Here is a 19,991-nt window from a genome sequence, read left to right as displayed (position 1 = left end):
TTTTACATACATACACTTTCTATCTAGGATCAGAAGAATTTCTCTGGTCACTGATGCAGCACGTTATCCAAACAACACCACCAACAACAAAGACAGAAAGAGCTACTTACAAGCATTCAAAATGAAAAAGTTTATGTAGAGAGACAATAATGATTATCTGCTATCTGGAGATAAATTGGGTACTATGCAAGACAAAGGTGAGGGCAAACAGGCGGAAAGTGAAAAAAATAAAGCTTCAGGCTACCTACACAAACCTCTCATGAGGCAGCTCAGCTGTGAGAATGAGGAAGCTTCCCACAGGAGAAACTACAAATATTTAAAAAGCAAAAGCTGTACTTCAAAAAAAAAAAAAAAAAAAAAAAAAAAAAAATCAAACAAGCTGCTCACATTATTATCAGTTTATTATTTCAATTTACACTGGCTGTAAATATTAATGTACTATATCACATTAAATAAGTAACTGGCATTAACTAGATTTTATCAAGTTGAATCTGTGTCTAGCCATTTAACTTGCTTACAGAGCTTTCAGTACAAATAATTTCCAGACTACCATGTTGTTTCTGGGAAAATGTAGTGTATTTTTTGATGTCAAATTTTCTAGCTGTGTCCTTCCCCTTTACACGCTGAGTTACTGAAGTTTTTGTCTGATCTCAATAAGACCAACTTAAACTAGTTGAAACTACGAACAACCTCCCTTCCCTACATTAAAACTGTCTTTTTTAGCTCTGATTCTATTTCTATTTAGCTCTGATACCTCTAACAGAGATTTTTGCTCTTTCTCAACAAGTATTTGTAATCTCCAAATATGATTTCCTTTAAAGATGATTATTGAAGTCAAGAAGTATTTTTTAATATGCATACAACCATTTTCTATATTTTGTATTATTGACCTTAGAAACAGATTGACATTTCACAGAAATTTGAAGCTGTATTTGAAGCTCTATTTCCATAAGCTCTTTTTCATTATCTATCTTAGCCTCTGTTTTTCACTTTCAGAGAGATAAAAATATTTATTGTTCCTATCTTCTACAGGAAGCCACAAAACCTTACCTGTGACACTGCTTGCTCTGGAAATAATTCACACTGCAAACAGGGCTACAGAATATACAAAAAGCTCAGCAACAACACCCAAAAATAAATTTGTGTGCACCATAAACTGAGGTAAGTTAAGAGTTTTACATAAATTATATTTAGAACAGCTTGAGGCATTTAAGGGAAGAAATCTAGTCAACTATAATGCACTTGGAGTTTTCTACATAAAACCTGAGTATATTTTCAAGTATACATCTATTTTGGTTCATACATGTAATCAGAGTGATTTTTTAATTTAACAAGTATTCTGTATCATTTATAGAGCATCTAAAATGCTTTATCAGTAAATACAGGAATTAAAACAATTATATTCCATATTCTTGTATGCAAGTGTTTAGGACTTGGAATTAAAATGCTATCAGGTCATTCCTCAGATTCATTCTTATAGTTGAAAGACTCATTGCTTCAGCTACAATATACATATACAGTGTTCCTGTATTCTGTCTAGTATGAAATTATGTTCATCCACTCATGCTTACTGAATTCATTCCACTGAAGAGGTCTCCTGATCCTACATGAGCTGTGTGAACGAAGTTTGTCGGCTCCCCAATCATGCTTCGATCAATCCGCCGTCGTCTTTTCTGAAAGGAAGGCAAAGAAAACATCTGAGATTCATTGAAAAGGCAAAACCAATATGTGCCATAAATGTAGAACTTAACCATCTATAGGATATTGCATATCCTATATTTGCATATAAGATCTTTCAAAAGACTCAAAAAACAGAGACCAAATTCTGAGGTTAACCCAAGACACTAGTATTACTGTAGTTTTTACTTAAGAGGATGTGTAGCAGACAAGCATGGATACCACTCCTAACATTTATGCCAACAGAACATTTGTAAATAACCTTACTGAATTCCACATTTATTAACTGGTATTTGCAATGTTTCATACAGTAACTTCTACCTGTATTTGTATTTAAATCATGGTGGGACAGATCATATTTGAGGCTTAGTCATTCAAAACAAGAATTAAGGATCAAAGCATGTTAGAATAGTCTATGAAACCACTAACTTAGGAAATTTCTGCTCTGCATGCCCTGATGTCACTATTTGTAATACACTTCATGGCTATGTCCAGAACAGTGCCTTGAGTTTGATCAGGGTTAGACACAGACGTATCTTTACCGAACTCTGAACCCACGAACTCAAGATAAATTCCAGTCTGCATGATTCTCGACTGTGAGCTGAAGGGGTGCAGCGGAGTAGTAAGACAAAATGCCAGCTTAAGGACTCTTCTGATTCCTATCCCGTGCGACAGAAAGCAAGAATTGCCTAACTGCTGCTTCCCAATTTTCACAGCCACAGCTTCAGTTTTCAGCAATCTAATAACATGCAATCAAAAACATTAGAGGCAGTAAAGACCTTCTCTAATTGAAGCTGCTTTGGTTGCCTGCCTCCAGCTGAGCGTTGCATCTAAAGGACGAAAAAAAATAAAAGCCTCTCCTCATTTCTTAGGCCAGAGCCAGGGAGCTTACACAGAGCAATTCATGCAGTGTGTAGTCACTGTATGCCCATACTCTGAAAAATGCCTGTACTTGGGGAAAAAAAAAGCCACAAAACACAGTATCAGCCTCTCAGTTTAAGGCATATTGTACAAAGTAGAGTTTAACAGCTAACAAACTACTTGAGCTCAAGTGAAACCTTCCCATTACCTTAAAGTCCACTTAAGTCTCGTTTTTAATGATCTATTTCTAATTGCCCATGAGACTGTAAGACCACACAGACTCAAGACACGAAGGTACATGCCTCAAGTGGGGTAGCTACTATTCCAATAGCTACAGATGAAATCTTTATGAATCAGAGCCCACAACTACGAGAATACATCACAGGGTTTAGCCAGCAAGTACAAAACACATTTAATCCTGTCTTGCACCTTTTCCCTATTACAAAAACCAGATTTCAGTAGGTTTCAGTACCTTCTTGCATGCTATGAATAGCTGGGATGAGGAGGAACACATAAAATTCTGTAGAAACAGCTAAATACAATTATCTGATCTATGCTAAAACTACTAGTGAATTCTCTAATTCCAATGAACTTGACAAAATCAATCAAATAAAATAGTCCGGCTGTAAAAAAAGTTGCATTTCCACCACCTAGTACTGTAATATGCTGTGATGTTGACACAGAAAGATGATCTAGACAGCTGTATGAAAACACACTGCTCTAATTAAAACACTCAAAATTGTTTCATGTCTGCAGCAGTTGCCCCTCTCCCCCTTTTTAAAAAATAGCAGCCAAATTTATATACCTAAACAATACATCCATGATCCATCTTCATTTTAGTAGAGTTTCGATGCAGAGAAGATGTAGACAAACCCGAAGACTTTAGATCTTTCTTTTCTTGTTTATGAATTTTGCAGACAATTAAACTTTTTTCATGCAACTTATTTTACTCCTTAACTTGTTGCTAAGATCACTGGCATGCCAGTAACAGAGTGCTGGATCTTGTGAATGACTGTAAGTGATTCTCCACTAATCATCAGCTAGTCAACCAGTAACCACTAGTTAAACTGCACTGCCATCAGACTATGTCCCTTATCTTAACTGAGTTCCTCATCAGAGGCCATCAGCCTGTTTTCCCCGACATGTGCCCAGTGACGTGAGCTCCATGGGCTATGGAACAGTATATAAATGCTATGCTATATTAAGACCACAAACCAGTTCACTGTGAAAGCAAATCAAAAATTGATTTGCCTTTTTTTTTCTGCAGGAGCACCCAGCTTGCATTTACATTACTGTTTTAGCTTGCATCCTGAGAATGCTTTTGAACCAACTTTAACAGTTCCCACTTACCATGATTCAATTTTAATTTCAGACTAATCTTGGAGCGTACAAATCAGACTTTTTTTTGGATGAAGCTGAACTGGAAGACTAACTGATTCCCTCCCATTGCTAGCAGACCTTGAGACCAATGAAAAGGGTGAGCCAGGCTGGAGCAGATCACAAGACATCTAATGCACATCATGGCTCCCCAACAGCAACTGTTCTGCTCTCCTACATAGCTGCTCCTACTAGAATGTACTGTTCCTGTAGACACAGCCTCAGCCAGAATGTAAATGACCAATTAGAGGGTGTAAAGGGACATGGGGAGCACTGTAAAAAATCACCTCTTTATAAGGAATGTAACAGGTGAGAAAGTAGTAGGGGAACATGCCTGGAAAGATTAAAAAGCTTTTGCAGAGGACACCATAAATATCAGCTTTGCCCGGATTTTGTTTTGTAGTTGTATTTTCTGGGGCCTGTAAGAATACACACACAATACCACTGTTTTATAAACAGTGAGAATTAACACACAAGATTGATTCTTCAGTAAATTTAACTTGAAAGAAGCTGAGAAGCAGCACATTCATTTCCTGCTTGGGAAGAAATTAAATGTACAGTTCTACTCATTTCCCTCTATCATCTTCAGCTTTCCATGCTCTCTCCTAGTGCAGCTCACAAGCCTTCTTGCGTGACTGATTTGTTGTGGTGAAGGACTGATTTTGGTTGTGTTCTGGGAGTTAAAAGCATTGTGCTTGGGAAGTCGCCCCTGTCTTCTCCACGGCCACACAAGCTGTGGCTGATCAGCTGAGATAATCACGATGACTTTCAGGAGGGGAAGACATATAAAATACTTCATGTTAAAAAGAAATAAAAAATGCTGACAGGGATCAGCAAAATTTAATCCCACTAGGCTTCACCCATACCTCAAACTGCTTGATACCACACCATAAATAACTACCCTTAGAATATATTTACACACTACCAACCTAGTAATGAGTAGTAATGCGATGTGACTACAAAGGTCATCTATAAAATATATGAATATTTATGACTCTAGTGCAAAGAACTTCTACATAAACACACACACGATTATTTGTACCACCTAAAGCTTTGTTTTCAAGATGTTTCTGACAGAACAAATACATGCCCCAACTTGGTCAGCCTAACTACAATGAGTCCTGTGTCCTGTATCTGCATTCCTTGTGGATTTTTTTCCTAGCAGGAGGGAAATAGAAGAAGGTTCATATTATGATTAGCTAACTTGACTGTTATCTTTCTTGATAGTTTAGGTCAAGTTACTAAAACATTTGGTACCAATGGACAAAGAAGTTTAAAATCTGTATTGAAGTATTTTTTTCCCCTTTGCCTTGTCCCAAAGCATTTCCCTTTTTACTAAGAGAGCAAGGGGTGACAAGGAGCACAACAAAGATGAGACGAGAGGAAAAGACCTGTAAAAGGATCCTGGAAGTGGAACATGAACTGCCATCACTTAATGGCTTTACTTAGTTTGTTCCCTTGACAAAAAGCTGCAGAATTTGGATTGCAAAGCACATACCAGGCAATCTTCACACCATGAAAAGCAAAACTGATCTTGAAACTGAAGCAGAAGAGATGCAGGTCTGTGTGTTAAACGTCTGAGAGGAACGAAGTAGTCTGAAGACCCATCTAAGAAGCCTTGCTTTGAATGTGTACTAGATGCAATGAAACTGGATCACATTTCAGTTACCATAGAAATGAAGTAAAAATTGTTCTTTTCTATTCTTAAACTTCAAGTGATGTTTTGCACCTACACTGGGTAGCATTTCCTTTGAAATACCAGATCAGAAATCAGAAAGCCTCCAATAGTTGCATCACACAAAATATTTTAACCCTTCAAGTTTCTCGAAACTTTAAACCATTTTAAACTTTCGCCTAAGAAGTTAAACTAATTATATCATGTGTTCAACCTGCCCTTCAGCAAAGCCACAAAAATTTCACTGAAACACTGTTTTTCATAGTTCTAAAAACTACTTATTGCAAGAATTCAAAACTGTAATTTGTTTCTTGAAACACACAATTGCCACTGATGAGTCCAGAGGTATGCAAAATTTCCTTTTTACTCCCCTCTATTTTTGGCTTTCAGGAAATAAGTGATCCCTTTTCACTATCTCCAGATTTTGTCCAGAGGTTGGGCTGCGCTTCTTTAGCTCCAAGCCATTTCACAAGTGATGGCAACACTTCTGAATTAGGCAGGCTCTCTGCCTGTATGAACAAGACAAGTTCTGGAATTTTTTCTCCTTTGCATAGTCATGCACCCCTCTCTGCTCTTCATGAGAGGTCCTCTCAAAGAAAAAAGAAGGTAAGACATGCAGAATAACACCAATGTCTCAAACATATAAAAAAAAAATTAAGTGGTATCACTTAGATCTTAGAAGGCTGACAATTATTTTCCTGCTACAAGTTGAAGTTGCGAGTGAAGTCAACCAGAATCTCACATGAAGATATTCCAAAGTCAAGTGCCAACCTACATTTGCTGGGTATCAAAAGCAAAGGAATATGTTAAGCTCCTAAGAAGAGCATGTTCTGCTAGTTCTACACCAGATTTTTTTGAGATAGATGCTACAAACATATCAGAAATCCAAGTCTAAGTGAAATGTAAGTGAGACACAGCATTGCAAAGAACCCTACAACACAAGTCTGTGTGTATTTTATCTGCAGCAGGCAACCCTCAAATGAAAGTGGTATTGCAGGTGCAGATGAAGAATGTTTTCACAGTTACACTCCAAGCAGAAAGCAATACATGGTGGAAACTGAAGAAATTCAGAGGGGATGATGTGTTATTGTCATATTCTGAACATGAAATTCCTGAAAACAATGCTTCTTTATTAAAAGTCACACATATGGCACTTTTCACCTACTGCCTACCCATTTAATTTATCTCCACTTTACAAAATGAGAAGAAGTGCCAACTCTTTTTTCCACACAGAAATATATCCAGCTCTGTGTTGTCCTGGCTTTTTATATCTTAGGACCTCAGTAAAGTAAACTGTAAGAAACCAGGCAACAGAATACCCACTGACCTTAGTGTCTACATGAGCAACAAATCAGGGGCAGGGTTGGATCTTTGCACCTCACATTCAGAATAACAAAACTTGGTATTTAAGTCACAAGTAGTAAATCCTTTTTTTAATCATTCTTGTCTAAAACTAGCACAGACACAGTTATGTTTCTATCGAAGACATTTTAAAAATTAATACTTATTAATATCATCAAGCTATCACAAGACAACTTTCCTACCGCCAACTTTTTAGCATTTACCCAAATGTTATGAGCTGAATTTTTAACAACTGTTTTATACATATAGCTTTATATATATAGCTTTATACATAGATATAGTTTTATACAAATAGCTACATATACATATAGCTTATTTCATATGCAATAAAAATACATTGCACACACCATATTTCTGTATTACTTAAGTTATATTAACATATCATGCATTTCAAGGCATTTTTTCCATCATTCCATATTTATCTGTGTTCCAAAAAGTGTAGGGCACAGTACAATATATTAGAAAGGATGTAACATGCTGATCTGATCTATCTAGTCTGATTTCGTGCAATATGTTTCCACTCAGATCCAGATCAACTTGAAGTGTTCCATACATAAAATGCCAAGTGATACACCTTCCTTTTTTAAGTCTTCTCTTTCATTTTAACTATCTGTAGAAGAGGAACTTTTGTTCAAATCTGTCATAATTTCCCCTTATTCTTCAAGACACTATTATTGTTCATGACGTATTATTCTGGCTTGATATATAATCAGGAAAAAACAAAACTATGTACCGTACTTCGGCATCTCAACCGATACAGATTAAAAGCATCAGCTTTCAAGATTAATTTTCCAGTCTTGTGCCAGCTTCTTTTCTCATTTCAGACTATTAAAAAAATAAAATTAAAAGGAGTGCAGATTGTGCAGATCAAGGTATGAATAACACTCCACATTTGAATGGGTTATGGCAGGAACATCTGAGGCTTCACTGGGCCCCATTCACCTGCTAGGACTGTCTTCATGGAGTCAGCAATACTTATACTGTTGGCTGGCAGGCTCAGCAACCTTGCTAAACCAGAAGGTAACTCTTCCCCTTTTCTTTAAATGAATACTATCATAAAACAGGCTTATCTATCTTGGCAAATGCTAACTAAAGAATATTTAATTCCTCTCTGAAGCCTTATTCAAGACTTAATAATTATCTACTGGCTAACTCCCTACAGGGGAACTCTCCCTGGGGAGCAGAGAACTGAATGATCCAGCTGTACGCTATAAAGAGCTGGTTTCTATAAAGAATGGGTTTCTGTCATCAGAGAATAATCACTTAACGTTTACTGCCTCCAGAAGTTTTCTTTTTTAAAAGCAAAAGGATGACAGTGCATTCATAAACAGTTGAAAGTTACACAGCTTTTATACTTGTCTCCGCAACATGAGGGTCAATTTTGACTGCTTGCTCAGTCATTACAATCAAATACAGTAAGAAACAATTCACTTTCTGGTACTTCTTCGCAAGCTTGACTTTTAAGTAACAGTACGGTAATTAGAACATAATGAAATACAGTAACTTTTAACCACATCATCTAACCTTTTGTAACACAAGGCAAACTAGTGCTAATACATCTTTCCATACTAAACCAATCCAAATCCCAAACTTTCCTAAAACAAAATAAATCCCAGTAGAGTCACTACAACTGCCATTCCTGTGACAGGCAGGGGAAAATGCAAACAAGGAATATGCTCCTGGTTTTCCTCTGTATCTACCTGCTATGTTTTCATTATATTTTGTTTTCATGCTATATGGATGCACTGTGAAGACACTTGATAATATGGACATGATATGGATTTTTTTTCAAATTACATAGGAACTATCAGACTTACATAGAGTCTCACACCTACTGTGTTTGATGTTTCAGAAATAACCCTCAAACAGCAAGCCTTTTTTGGAGAATTTCTGTTACCACTTATTCTAGTGCTAATTTCACGATTACCCAATGCAAAAAGCAAACTCTTAATCTGCAAATTCACTCTTTGGTTCTTTATCACCAATCAAGATAGGTGTTTCCTATCTCTTCTGTGAGAACAAAGTGATATTTCAATGATAGAACTGTTGAAACAGAGCCATTTCTAGCTTTGTATTTAAAAACTCAGCTGAAACTTCAAAAGCAGTGTAGGCCAAAGATAAAAAACATCCCAAGACAGAAATCTAAGGAAAGGATTTAATCAAAGTCAAGACAGTCAACCATTTCAAGATGAAGGACTTGGATATTTACAGGAGAAACTGAAATCCTCCCCTTTATTTTCCTTCTTTGACCTTTCATACTTTTTATATCTGCCCTGAAAAAATACCAGCAGCAAGAATCCCTCTGCTGTGGCACCCATCTGATCCTCCAGACAATAACACACAGGAAGGGCTAGGTACTTGCTCAGAATAGGAAGTATCAGATCACTCTGTAGAGGTAGTTTTCTCTCCTCCCACACACATGCTGTTAATACTTCCAAAATAGTCTCGTGCACAGAACGTCTGCATGTATCTCAAGACAAACTGTGGTCTGAGTGATATGTCTGTGTTCCCAGTACCGACCCATCAAAGTTGCCTAAAAATGTTGTAGTGTCTTTCATCAAACCCTACATAAGGGGGCTGTAGGGGCAAGGGTACCCCTTGCATTTGTTTTTGTGCATTGTGTGTTTAAAATACATTTCTCCACACTCTCCACCCTAATTAGGAACCTACTGATACATGTTAAAAACAACAAAAAGAATGTATGTATGTAAAGCTGGAAAGCTAACACCCATCTCTACCAACTAGATCATCAGGTAGCAAACTAACACTGTGACACCAATGGCTGGATGTATAGGATCATCATAAAGCCAGTGTGGTATTTTTGAAGAAGAAAGGTTGCACATTCCCTAAACATTTCCCTGAATATTGTGGTATTCTCATTTTTTCAGCTGTTTTTAATCTGTGAGTTTACACTGCAGAGGCCATAATTTATAGAATCTCTAAGAACTATATAAAAGTTGATGAAAAAGACACGATACAGACTAATGTTAAAATTCCAGTCAGCACTAGCATATGTTTAATGTTTCAGAATTTAATTCAATTTTTGAACCATAAAGTGACAATGACCATTTGAAGTGTAGGAGCCCACATACTCTCTGAATAAGCAAGAGTAGACTTAGGAGTTTCAAATGCCTCACATCAAAACATCTCCCACACAGAAGGAACACAGAGAGAAGCACAACTAAGGTAATGCAAGATAAATAGAAATGCTAGACACTGCCTCCAAACCACTGAATTTCTGTGACAGATTTATTCTAAAGCAGTAACATGTGATATCTAAGCCCAGCATAATCATGTTCTGAGTAATGCTGTGGTCTCCATCAGCCACAAGATACCAAAGCTGCTGCCTTCACTAAAACACATTTTGCTCAGTCTCCTATGTGGGCAGTCTTCAGCAGATTGTTTGAAGACTCCTGACTGATTAACGACCTTGCAAACTACAGCTTCATCAGAACAGAAGCAGGAGAAAACCTGCACACGCTTTCACACCAGCTCTTAAGCAACAGAGGTTAAGTAGCAGGTCTCCAGCACACTCGGCTTTCATTAAGTTCCCAAAAGTTCATGATGCCTCGTGATTTCTCTAGCTAAAGGAGCTAGGAAATTGAGACGAAGGACTGAAAAGAGCTAAGTTTTTTAGTAATGTGAGCTGTTACAACTAGCATCTAATAACCTGATTACCAAGTTTACACTGGATTTAGTTTTTACAGCAAAATCACTTGGAATGTACTGACTGACTCAAGTGGTAAAAAAAACCAATGATGAAATCTGATTGTCTGAGCTCCTCAGCAAAACAACTACTAGCAGTTCCATTCATGTATAGAAAAAAGCAAAAATAAAGGGAAGATAAAAGAATCTATAATGCCAGTAAAGCTGACATCATCTAATTTTCCAGATTGATTTTAAGTTCAACTGCTCATCAAATCAATCTATTTCGTAACTTTTTACATCAAACTGGATTGCATATTATCTCAAACAGCTCCTTTGTTTTTAGCAAATTCACCACCTTCTTGCATCTTTTGAAGTGTAAGCTTTTTGATTTGTTTACACAATATTCCATTATATTATGATGATGTTAGTCATCATATGACAAAACTGGCAATTGTAGCCTATGTTTGCTAAATAAACAGAAAAAAATTGCCAGATGAGGTCAAATGACTCTGAAAGACAATAGGTCTTTTAAGAAATGTGTTCAGCTCACACATCAAAGGGAACTTGTTCCATTCCAGATGCTTAAACCAACTTTAAGTTACATAGTAAATCTGAATCTATTCCTTGGTATTAGCTAGTAAGTACTGTCCTTTTCAAAATACACATTAGTACAATTTTAAGGTGACATTTGCAACTTTCAACTTGACTGTCACTTTGTCCACATGCTTACTTATCTTTCTAGTATTTTATTTTAATTACTTTGGGTGGTTTAATGTCTCTAACATAATTTTTTAAAGAAGTAATTAAAAAACCCCAGTCATCTAAAAGAATCATAGTGGTATTCTAGGACAGTAACTATACTGCTTTAATGTCTTTAGACTGTGAAGTCTGACTGTAGATTTACAGATAATTAATCAGTTAAAGGACAGTGGAGCATGGTGAAAGCAACAAGTCCTAGATTCACAGAATGGTCTGGATTGGAAGAGACCTTAAAGACCATCCCTACCCCCAGGTTCCATGCCCCCTCCCAACACCTTCCACTAGACCACGTTGCTCAAAGGTCCTTCCAGGCATGTTGCAAACAGAACTTCCCTGGGCAACTTGTTCCGGTGGCTCACTATCCTCACAGTAAAGCATTTTTTTTCTTAATCTCCAGACTAATTCTACTCTCTTTCAGTTAAAAGCCATTCCCCATGTCCTATTACTACCTGCCCTTGCGAAAAGTCCTTTTCCAGCCTTCGTAGGCACCCTTGTCTGTGATACCAGCTGTAGTATCTCAGCAAAAATCAGAACTTAATGTTAACATATTAACTCTCTCCTTACAGTTGCCTAGCTGAGTAACTTCCAACAGGTTAGCTGCTGCTCAGATGAAATGCTTACTACCAGCCTGCACAGATGAAAACAAAGTTAATCATTGAACCTTCAGAGTCAATCCAGATCTATGACACGGACAAGGGAGGAAAATTCTGCTGTACAAGACATATGATGAGAGACTGAAATAGCATGTTTGTTCACCCTTAAGAAAAGAGACATCTGCTTGTAGCCTTAACAGTCTTCCACTACCTATATAGGAGGGTACAGAAGACAGACAGACTTGAAGGTGCACAGTGACAGTTTGAGAAGCCACAGCCTGAAGTTACAACACAGAAAACACTGATTAAACAAATAAATACAATAAACAGTTATGTAGGTGGTCAAACACTGGACCAAAAACCTACTGAATTTGAATGTCCATCCTTTGAGATCCCCAGAACACAATTGGTCCTGACCCTGCAGAAGTCAAGTCTAGCTGGTACTGCTATGATCAGGCGCATTGCACTAGACAGCATGCAGAAGTGTCTTGTCATCTAGACTACAAGTCTCTAGCTTCAGATGGTGATGAAGAGCATGCTGCAATTGACTTCCCTGTATATTCTCCCCAGTAACCAAAAAACATAGTAACATAAAGGTTAAACAAATGATATAAGGACCCACCACAGTACAAACTTTCTGGAAACTTCTAACAGGTTCATTCAAAAATCGAACGCCAAAGTCTTGATAAGAACACGCCATAAACTGTATCATGTTGTACTTTCTTCCTCTTCACTTACTGACCTTCCCCAGCAAGAACACAGGAAATACTTGAAAGATCATCTGGCATGATGAGAACTGTAGTTCTCCAGAGGATGTGTGCCAGGATTACATCATGTAGCTCCTCCTGCTCAACCAAATGAATGTCTCTTTACCCCCCAGATACAAACACAAACAAAAGCTTTGGGTGTGCCTAAGAACAGAGTATTGAAACAGTTTTGTTAAGAAATTATCTTTCATGCTGTAATAAGACTTCCTAAGGCTAGCTGATATGAACAGGTTTGTTTTGTCCTGGGTGTGCAGGTGGCCGAACACATTTGCATCTCGATGGAAGCACACATGTTGCATAAGGTACGTTACATGCAAGCCTTCTATATTCCTCTGTACACTCTGTATAATGCTCTGCATCAGAATGATAGGCACACACCAACCTCCACCGCAGAAAAGTAAAAGAACAAAAAATAAACTGAAATATTACCTCCAAACAGGTGATAGCCACTGTCAGACACAGGATCCTCACACTCACCATACAAAACCAATCACTTAGTAAGTCTAACACTTCCTCTGGACCAGCTAGTTAAAGCATCCACCACACTAAAGGTAATACCCCTAAAGGCACTGCTGTATGTTCTCACAAGCCTGCACATTGTGATTCACCTTTAACTACGATAATAAATCAGGGCCCACATGGTATTTTCAGAAAATCTCTTTATGCGACTCACTGTAATTCCCTTACTGGAATACAATGGATTTTCATGAGTTATGGCACTGTTTATTTTTTAGCAGTAGGATTAGTGACTGGAAGCTCTAGTACTTCTGCTGCAGGCAAAAACAAAGCCACAATATTTAATTCCAATATCCTCAGGAATCAACACACACACACATAGTGAATTCATGAGTTTTTAAACACCTCTGTATCATCTTAGAAACTTCGCATTAGTTTTCCCAAACAGCAGCAACTTCTTGTTTATATATATGTGTATATATATGTAACAAAATACCTAAATATTTTCCTGGTTTTCTAATGGTGTACTGTACTACTTACTTCTCAGTGAAGTTTTATCAAAATGAACTTGCTCTAAATGTAGATACTTTCTCTTTTTTTGTACAAATCCCTTTTTAAGGGAAGTAACCCCATTACAGCTTTGTGTGTCTCAGTCTGTGACACACACTCCTGACTGCTGACCTTTCCGGTGATCTTCCCCATTGGCATTTCCTTGCTAAGTTATTTGTCACCTGAGTGACCTCAGCATTGTCTTGGGGTTGTCCTTGCTGCTCCAAAGGCATACTGATCAGTATGGAATCACAAATTTCCTTCAGTAGCCATCCCAGTTCTTGCTCTCAGCAAACATCCCAAATTTGACTGTCAATCAGTTCATTTTAGGCAAGTCGTTTTGTAAAAATGCATCCCACAATACACTATAATGTGACAATCTGTTTTTCCTTGCTCTTGAGGCATCAAAGCAAGAAGGATTTAGAACATACACAAGAGAAGCAGGAACAGCCTCTCATGTTCTTCCCATACTATGAAAAGTATACGAATTTGAAAGGTGATTTCTCTAGTGGACATAGAAATGGTGACACTATACACAAAATTAAAAAAAAAACAATACAACAAGCAGCCAAGACAATTTAGCAAGGGATGGCCCAGTAGGTATTTTAGAGATGCTTACACATCAAGCCCAAACACAGCATGGCTAGAAGCATCTCTGGAGAGTAGTCTACCAGTAAGTCTTAAGGAATGTTCAAATCAGCAGCTGTGCTTAGACTTAAATTAGCTTTCTGCTCAGCTTTTGACATATTCAGAATAGTAACTGACACAGAGCAGCAACACAAAAAGCCTATGTCTGAAGTGTGGCAAATATCCCCAAATGACAGAAGGGAAGCTAATTAACAAGTTCCAACAGAAGCATGGCAGCAAAGGAGGAGCAACATGGTGTGCCATTGAAAATTTGTAGGCTCAAAAGACAGACAATAAAGAAAAAAGGTCACTGTGCAGGAAAACCAGTCAAGCACTGTAAGCCTACATATTTTATTACAACAAGGAACATAAAAAGGAAGCCCTTTCAAGAAGTGTCCTGGTTTCCTTGGCAAAACAAAGGAATCCCTATTGCCTTGTCCAGTGTCCCATCAAAAGGAAAACATCAGTTCCAAACATGTACAGGCCCTTGGATGTGTAGTCTTGCTGAGGCATGCCACAATTCCACAGGTCTTGAGTGTAAACAATCATCATTATTTCAATTTCATCAAGCCAGAAAGTACCTCATATTCCTGACTTATTTGTCACATTCTACTCTTCTAAATTCAGTGTGTGGAAAAGAAGTATTCAGGAGCAGTAGCAGAAATAGCTTCTTACTGTTCCACTAGCTGCACTACAAAGACACAGTAATTTTGCAAAGTCAAGTACATTCACTATTCATCATCTACTCCTAGGCTCATGAGTAGTATCAACAACATATCACACAATCATTTGTAGAGTGTTGGATGCTCATACTGCTCAGCAGAACCTTCCTACTTACTAATCAATTTCTGTGGCAAGCCTATTCTTCCTTATTTTTGCAGGTTTTCTGCACCAAGTTATCCATGATAAATTTATTCCTGCAAAAGCAGATTTTCTATTATTGTCTTATTGTGTCTCCTACTTGCATAATTTTTCATACCATTTCATACAATTCCTTCAGCCTAATACTGGAAATTCTGAAGCTGGATTCACCGTGGAAATCCAGGAAATAATGTGGTTTTCTCAGTGTGTCAGATCTAGTGATCTTGCCAGAATAAAACCAAGTGTGGGAGCTTCTTATGACAGGAAGAATAGGAAAGCACAGTTCTTTGACAGCTGAACAGGAAGCTCTGGCATTGCAATGCTGAGCACTGTGGAGATACCCAAGATTCCTCCAGGTTCATGCATTACTGGCAACTTCAGGGCAACTGCTTCCCAGTTCCACAAGTGTAGTCAGTTTCTACCAAAACCAAGATACACCCAGCATCTGCTTTTAGCTACAGATTTACAGTGACTGGTAGTTAAAGTCAGAAAGAAGAGTACAAAGAACACTAAACATACAGAGCAAAATCAGGTTTTCTGAAGAGCTGCAGGCCAGAAATTTCTAAACTGGCTGCGTAATAATAAGTGTAGATAATTCATAGTAAATGTTTTTCCTTTTACTCTTCAGCAAATGGAACCATGAGATAGCCAAAAAGACAGGACATAACTCCATCTTCCTAGCAACTAGAGCTATGAATACAGAACCAAATAGTTATTCTTGCTAGGAAGATATGTATTGTTCCTAAATTAAAGAAAAACACCAACAACTAAGCTAAAGTATTACCACCAGCACTCTGTGTTTCATAACCTGAAACAGGTCAGGTACCCTCTATTAACACACAGGTTTTCTGTGGACTGTGGCATGTATGGCAATTAAAAAAAAGTTTTGAACCGCTGACTTGGAAGAGAGACAACTGCCAAATTTCAATCATATCCAATTATTTTAACAGTTCCCTATGCCACACTGTCATCAGATATAACACACAGAAGCATGCTTCCATGATCAAGGCATAGAATTTGCAAGAATTTAATTTTCTTCCCAGATTTCCACCATGGTTTCTATGCCTTAACCTTGCTTCACTATTTCACCAGATTTCCCTGAAGTTCTGTTAATATCCATGGACAGAGGCATTGTCTACAACTGCTGACTTGAACAGACATTGACATGTGCTTCTCATTTGTGGTAAAGTTTTATACTGTGGAGAAATGTATACTACATCAAAATAATTTAGGACAGGAAGTGACTCTGATTTTTTCTATAACATCATACAGACAATTTTAAACATAATTTTTAAGCTTAAAGTTCATATTAATACATACTGAAAATGCAAATACATTTTGAGTAACATTTATGAATCTAGTATTTGTCAGAACTCAAGACAAAATATTCTCCACTAAGTACAGCACAAAAGTGTTTATTTTTCAGCTGCCAAGCTAAAAAAAAAAATTCAGGATTCAGCATTATCATGACACTCAACACTCCCTCTTAGGGTTTACTACACAAAAATACTGAGAAACTGAAACCTTTCTGCCCTTCCCAATTGTTTCCCAGCAAGGTTTACTTTCAGACCACTCTTCTGTGTTCAGGGACTGTATAGTGACAGTTCATTTTCTTTTTAAGAAACTAAACCACATAAACTTGCATAAAACCACAATACAAAACTTAGATGTGGCTGTTTATCGGGGATAAGAGTAGAAGCACAAACCATACCACAGGCAGTACATCCTACAGAATTTCTTGTCTTAGGCCATTATAAAAACAAGCGTCTGCTAAGTTTGGTCATAAAAACCAATTTGTCAGTAATGCTCACCCCTGCAATGCCTGCAGAGCCTAAGCTGAATTCTATTCCTTCTTGGGCATGACCAAATTATTTACTAAATTCCAGCGAGCTGAAGCAGAGGGATTGTTAATGGAAAGCTTACTGTACCAGTGTGGGAAAAAGATTCAGCTTGACTCTCTGAACACAGAGGGAGCTTGTAGAGCTGGTAACTAGAAGTTCAAAAGTGATTCCTTTTAAGAGTCAACCACCTGATGTACATTTTAGTGATCAACAAACAACTCTAGAGTAAAACAGGTTTTTGAGTTGTGGTTTAGAGCAGCCTTCAAAGGGAAAGCTTTGTTGGTCTGTTTAGACAAAAGTTACAAATACACCAATACCAAATAAAATCCTCTCACTCCCTTCATAATTTTTCTTTCTTTTTTCACTGGGGAATAATGTGAGCTGACTAATTCTGGAAAACTAAATTACGTAAGTTGTTACATAATGTAAGGTACTGCAGAGTACCTGGTCACTTTTCCTATCATATAAAGATAGATCATACTAATGTAAGCTCTTCTGTTTTCTCTGGCTAAACAGAGTGAACATTACTTACACTGGTGTCTAGTTCAGAGGCACTGAGAAACAAAGATACCGCAAAACATAATTTTGGTGATACAAAACATGCTACTAGTACACAAGGAGAGTAATTTTACTGTGAATGATCAAGACACCCTCACATTTGTAAAGTGGTACGGCATATGTTTTGCAGCACTTACATCATGGAAATATTGGTCCCTGAGAAACCCTTCTTGTTCTATAATCTAAAAAAGTTGTTTAGAATGACCATCAAGTAAGTAAAAAAAAAAAAAAAAAAGGAAAAAATACATGCAATCCAGAATTAGCATCATCCATTTTAAAATCTGTCTAGAAGAAATTTTTGCCTTAACACCCAAGGTGAGCTGCCTTCAAAGAAAATCATGGTGCTTATACACATGCCCCACAGAAACTACTAATAAGCATCCAAGAGTATCTCGGCAGTCAGCCAGATCCCAGGCAAGCACCAATGAAAATATTCTGGAAGTTGGGTTTTGCCGTAATTCAGCAGACTATCCCAAAACACACACAAAAAGAACCCAAAACAAACAAAAAAACCCCCACCAACCAACCAACAACAAAAAAACCCAAAAAATCACCACCCCCACCAACAAAGCAGCCAAAAATCCCCCAAAAACTAACAAAAAAACCTCAACCAACCAAAACAGACAAAAAAAAAAAAAAATCGACTAAACACCAAAATCCAACCCACCATGCAACAAATATTTTCACAAATCAGAGAAAATGTCCTTGTTCCATAGAAGCACCTGAAGTTTACAGCTTGCATAAATCCCCACAGTGTTCCGTTCTTTAACCACTAAATCATCTAACACACAGCTATCTTCATGCCTCAGTCAGTTTTTTGTCAGGTTTTCATCTAGATGTGTATGTATGAAAAGGCGTAAATTTCCTCTTCATTATCTTCTCTGTGTAGGAACATTAATCTCCTTTAACAATGGAAATGTTGGCATTTTATTCCTGAATTTAAAAGAGCAGCTGAATCTCACTGACGTGAGATGCATGGCATATGTTTTACTTCTTTAGGGGTAGAACTATACAAAGAGGCCTCAATTGCATCGTTTCTAGTTTTGCAGCAGTCAGTTTAATCCACATTGCTTTCATCATGACCACATCTTTCACAGGTTTTAAAATAATTTTTAAAAGCAATAGTTAAGCCACAGTTCTCTCTCACACACAAAACTTGTTTCTTTATTCCCTGAAGTACACACACTGAGGCTTTTTTCTTTCCTCCTGCAAACCTCCACTTCTTTGCATTATGAACCTGAAAGCCATCCCATTTTCAAAAGTTTAGTTCTGATGTTAAAAAGAGAAAACACGCATTTGATATTCTTCCACGGAGAATAAAAGGCCTGTAAGCTCTTTTGCCAGCTGTTCTGTGGATCAGCATGCCTATTCTTGTGCTGGCATTTCTTCCGCTCTTTACAAGTTCAGCAATGCCAAGCTGCTGCCACAAATGCAAGCAATCCAGTATGCTCCACACATGCACATGCACGTATGTGTGTGTGTGTTTACATATCCTAGCACATTTCTTTGGAATATGTGCCTGGCAGGATTTATTCTCTCATTTTAACAGTAATCCATTATTTTACCACCATCCTAGAGCCCAGGAATTAAATGTGTTTTTAGTAACTGCAGTACAACAAGCTGTATTTCAAGTAATACTTGTCCTAAACAGAGTTAAATAGGACATGTCCTACATAGATTTTACTCCAATCTTTCAAGAAATCTACTGGAAGTGGATTATAGCTTGTAAGCCACCTACATTTAGAATATATATCATAAGAGTAATTTTCTTCTATAAGTAATACACTCCCTTGAAACACAACTCCAATTCCCAGTTGAACATAGCCAAGTGTGCTTTCTTTAGGTAATTTAATTCTAAAAGCATCAGGTTTTCAGTTCACAAAACTGATAAAGCACTCCAAAAGACAATTTTTATGCAAAATACATAATGAGGTAAAGATTAATAACTACATTTTATGCAACTGTCTTTTTGAAAACTGATTGTGGTATCACCTCTAAAATTCTATCATTCTGATGTAATCTCCAATTAACATCTATTCATAAATCCTGTTGAAAGTATTTTCCTCCATTTTATTAAAATTAGATTAATTTTTCACCATGTCATCCTGTATGTCCCCATTTTTCTGTTCTTTCCTAATTTAAGGTCATAAGTTCTGAAGCCACTGATGGACCACCATACAGGACTACAAAAAACCTGCCTGACATCTTCCAGATGTAAAACAAGAATTGCAATGTTGATGCTTCAAACGAATCAGGCCTGAACTGCAAGGCAACAGTAAATCAGCATCATTGAGAAAAATGAAGGGGTTTAGTGAAGGCAAAACTTGAACCTACTTGGAGGCATCTAAGGCCAGAATAAAAGAATGATGAATTTCCAGAG

The 19,991-nt window shown here is 37.3% G+C and overlaps 1 protein-coding gene across 2 annotated transcripts in view; it reads right to left on the bottom strand.

Annotated features, from left to right (window-relative positions):
• The window catches only part of CDC42SE2 (CDC42 small effector 2), an 81,608-nt gene that overhangs the window by 5,484 nt on the left and 56,133 nt on the right, over positions 1 to 19,991 (bottom strand). For both annotated transcript variants that reach the window (XM_017742753.1, XM_008640164.2), the window contains one exon: positions 1,572 to 1,673. In XM_017742753.1, coding sequence (XP_017598242.1) covers positions 1,572 to 1,673 — 102 coding nt within the window. The remainder of the gene's footprint in view (positions 1 to 1,571; positions 1,674 to 19,991) is intronic.

This window comes from Corvus brachyrhynchos, unplaced genomic scaffold (assembly GCF_000691975.1).
Source record: "Corvus brachyrhynchos isolate BGI_N302 unplaced genomic scaffold, ASM69197v1 scaffold408, whole genome shotgun sequence".
Classification (NCBI taxonomy): domain Eukaryota; kingdom Metazoa; phylum Chordata; class Aves; order Passeriformes; family Corvidae; genus Corvus; species Corvus brachyrhynchos.
The sequence above is the reverse complement of the archived record's forward strand: the minus strand, read 5'-3'. Positions and strand labels throughout refer to the sequence as shown.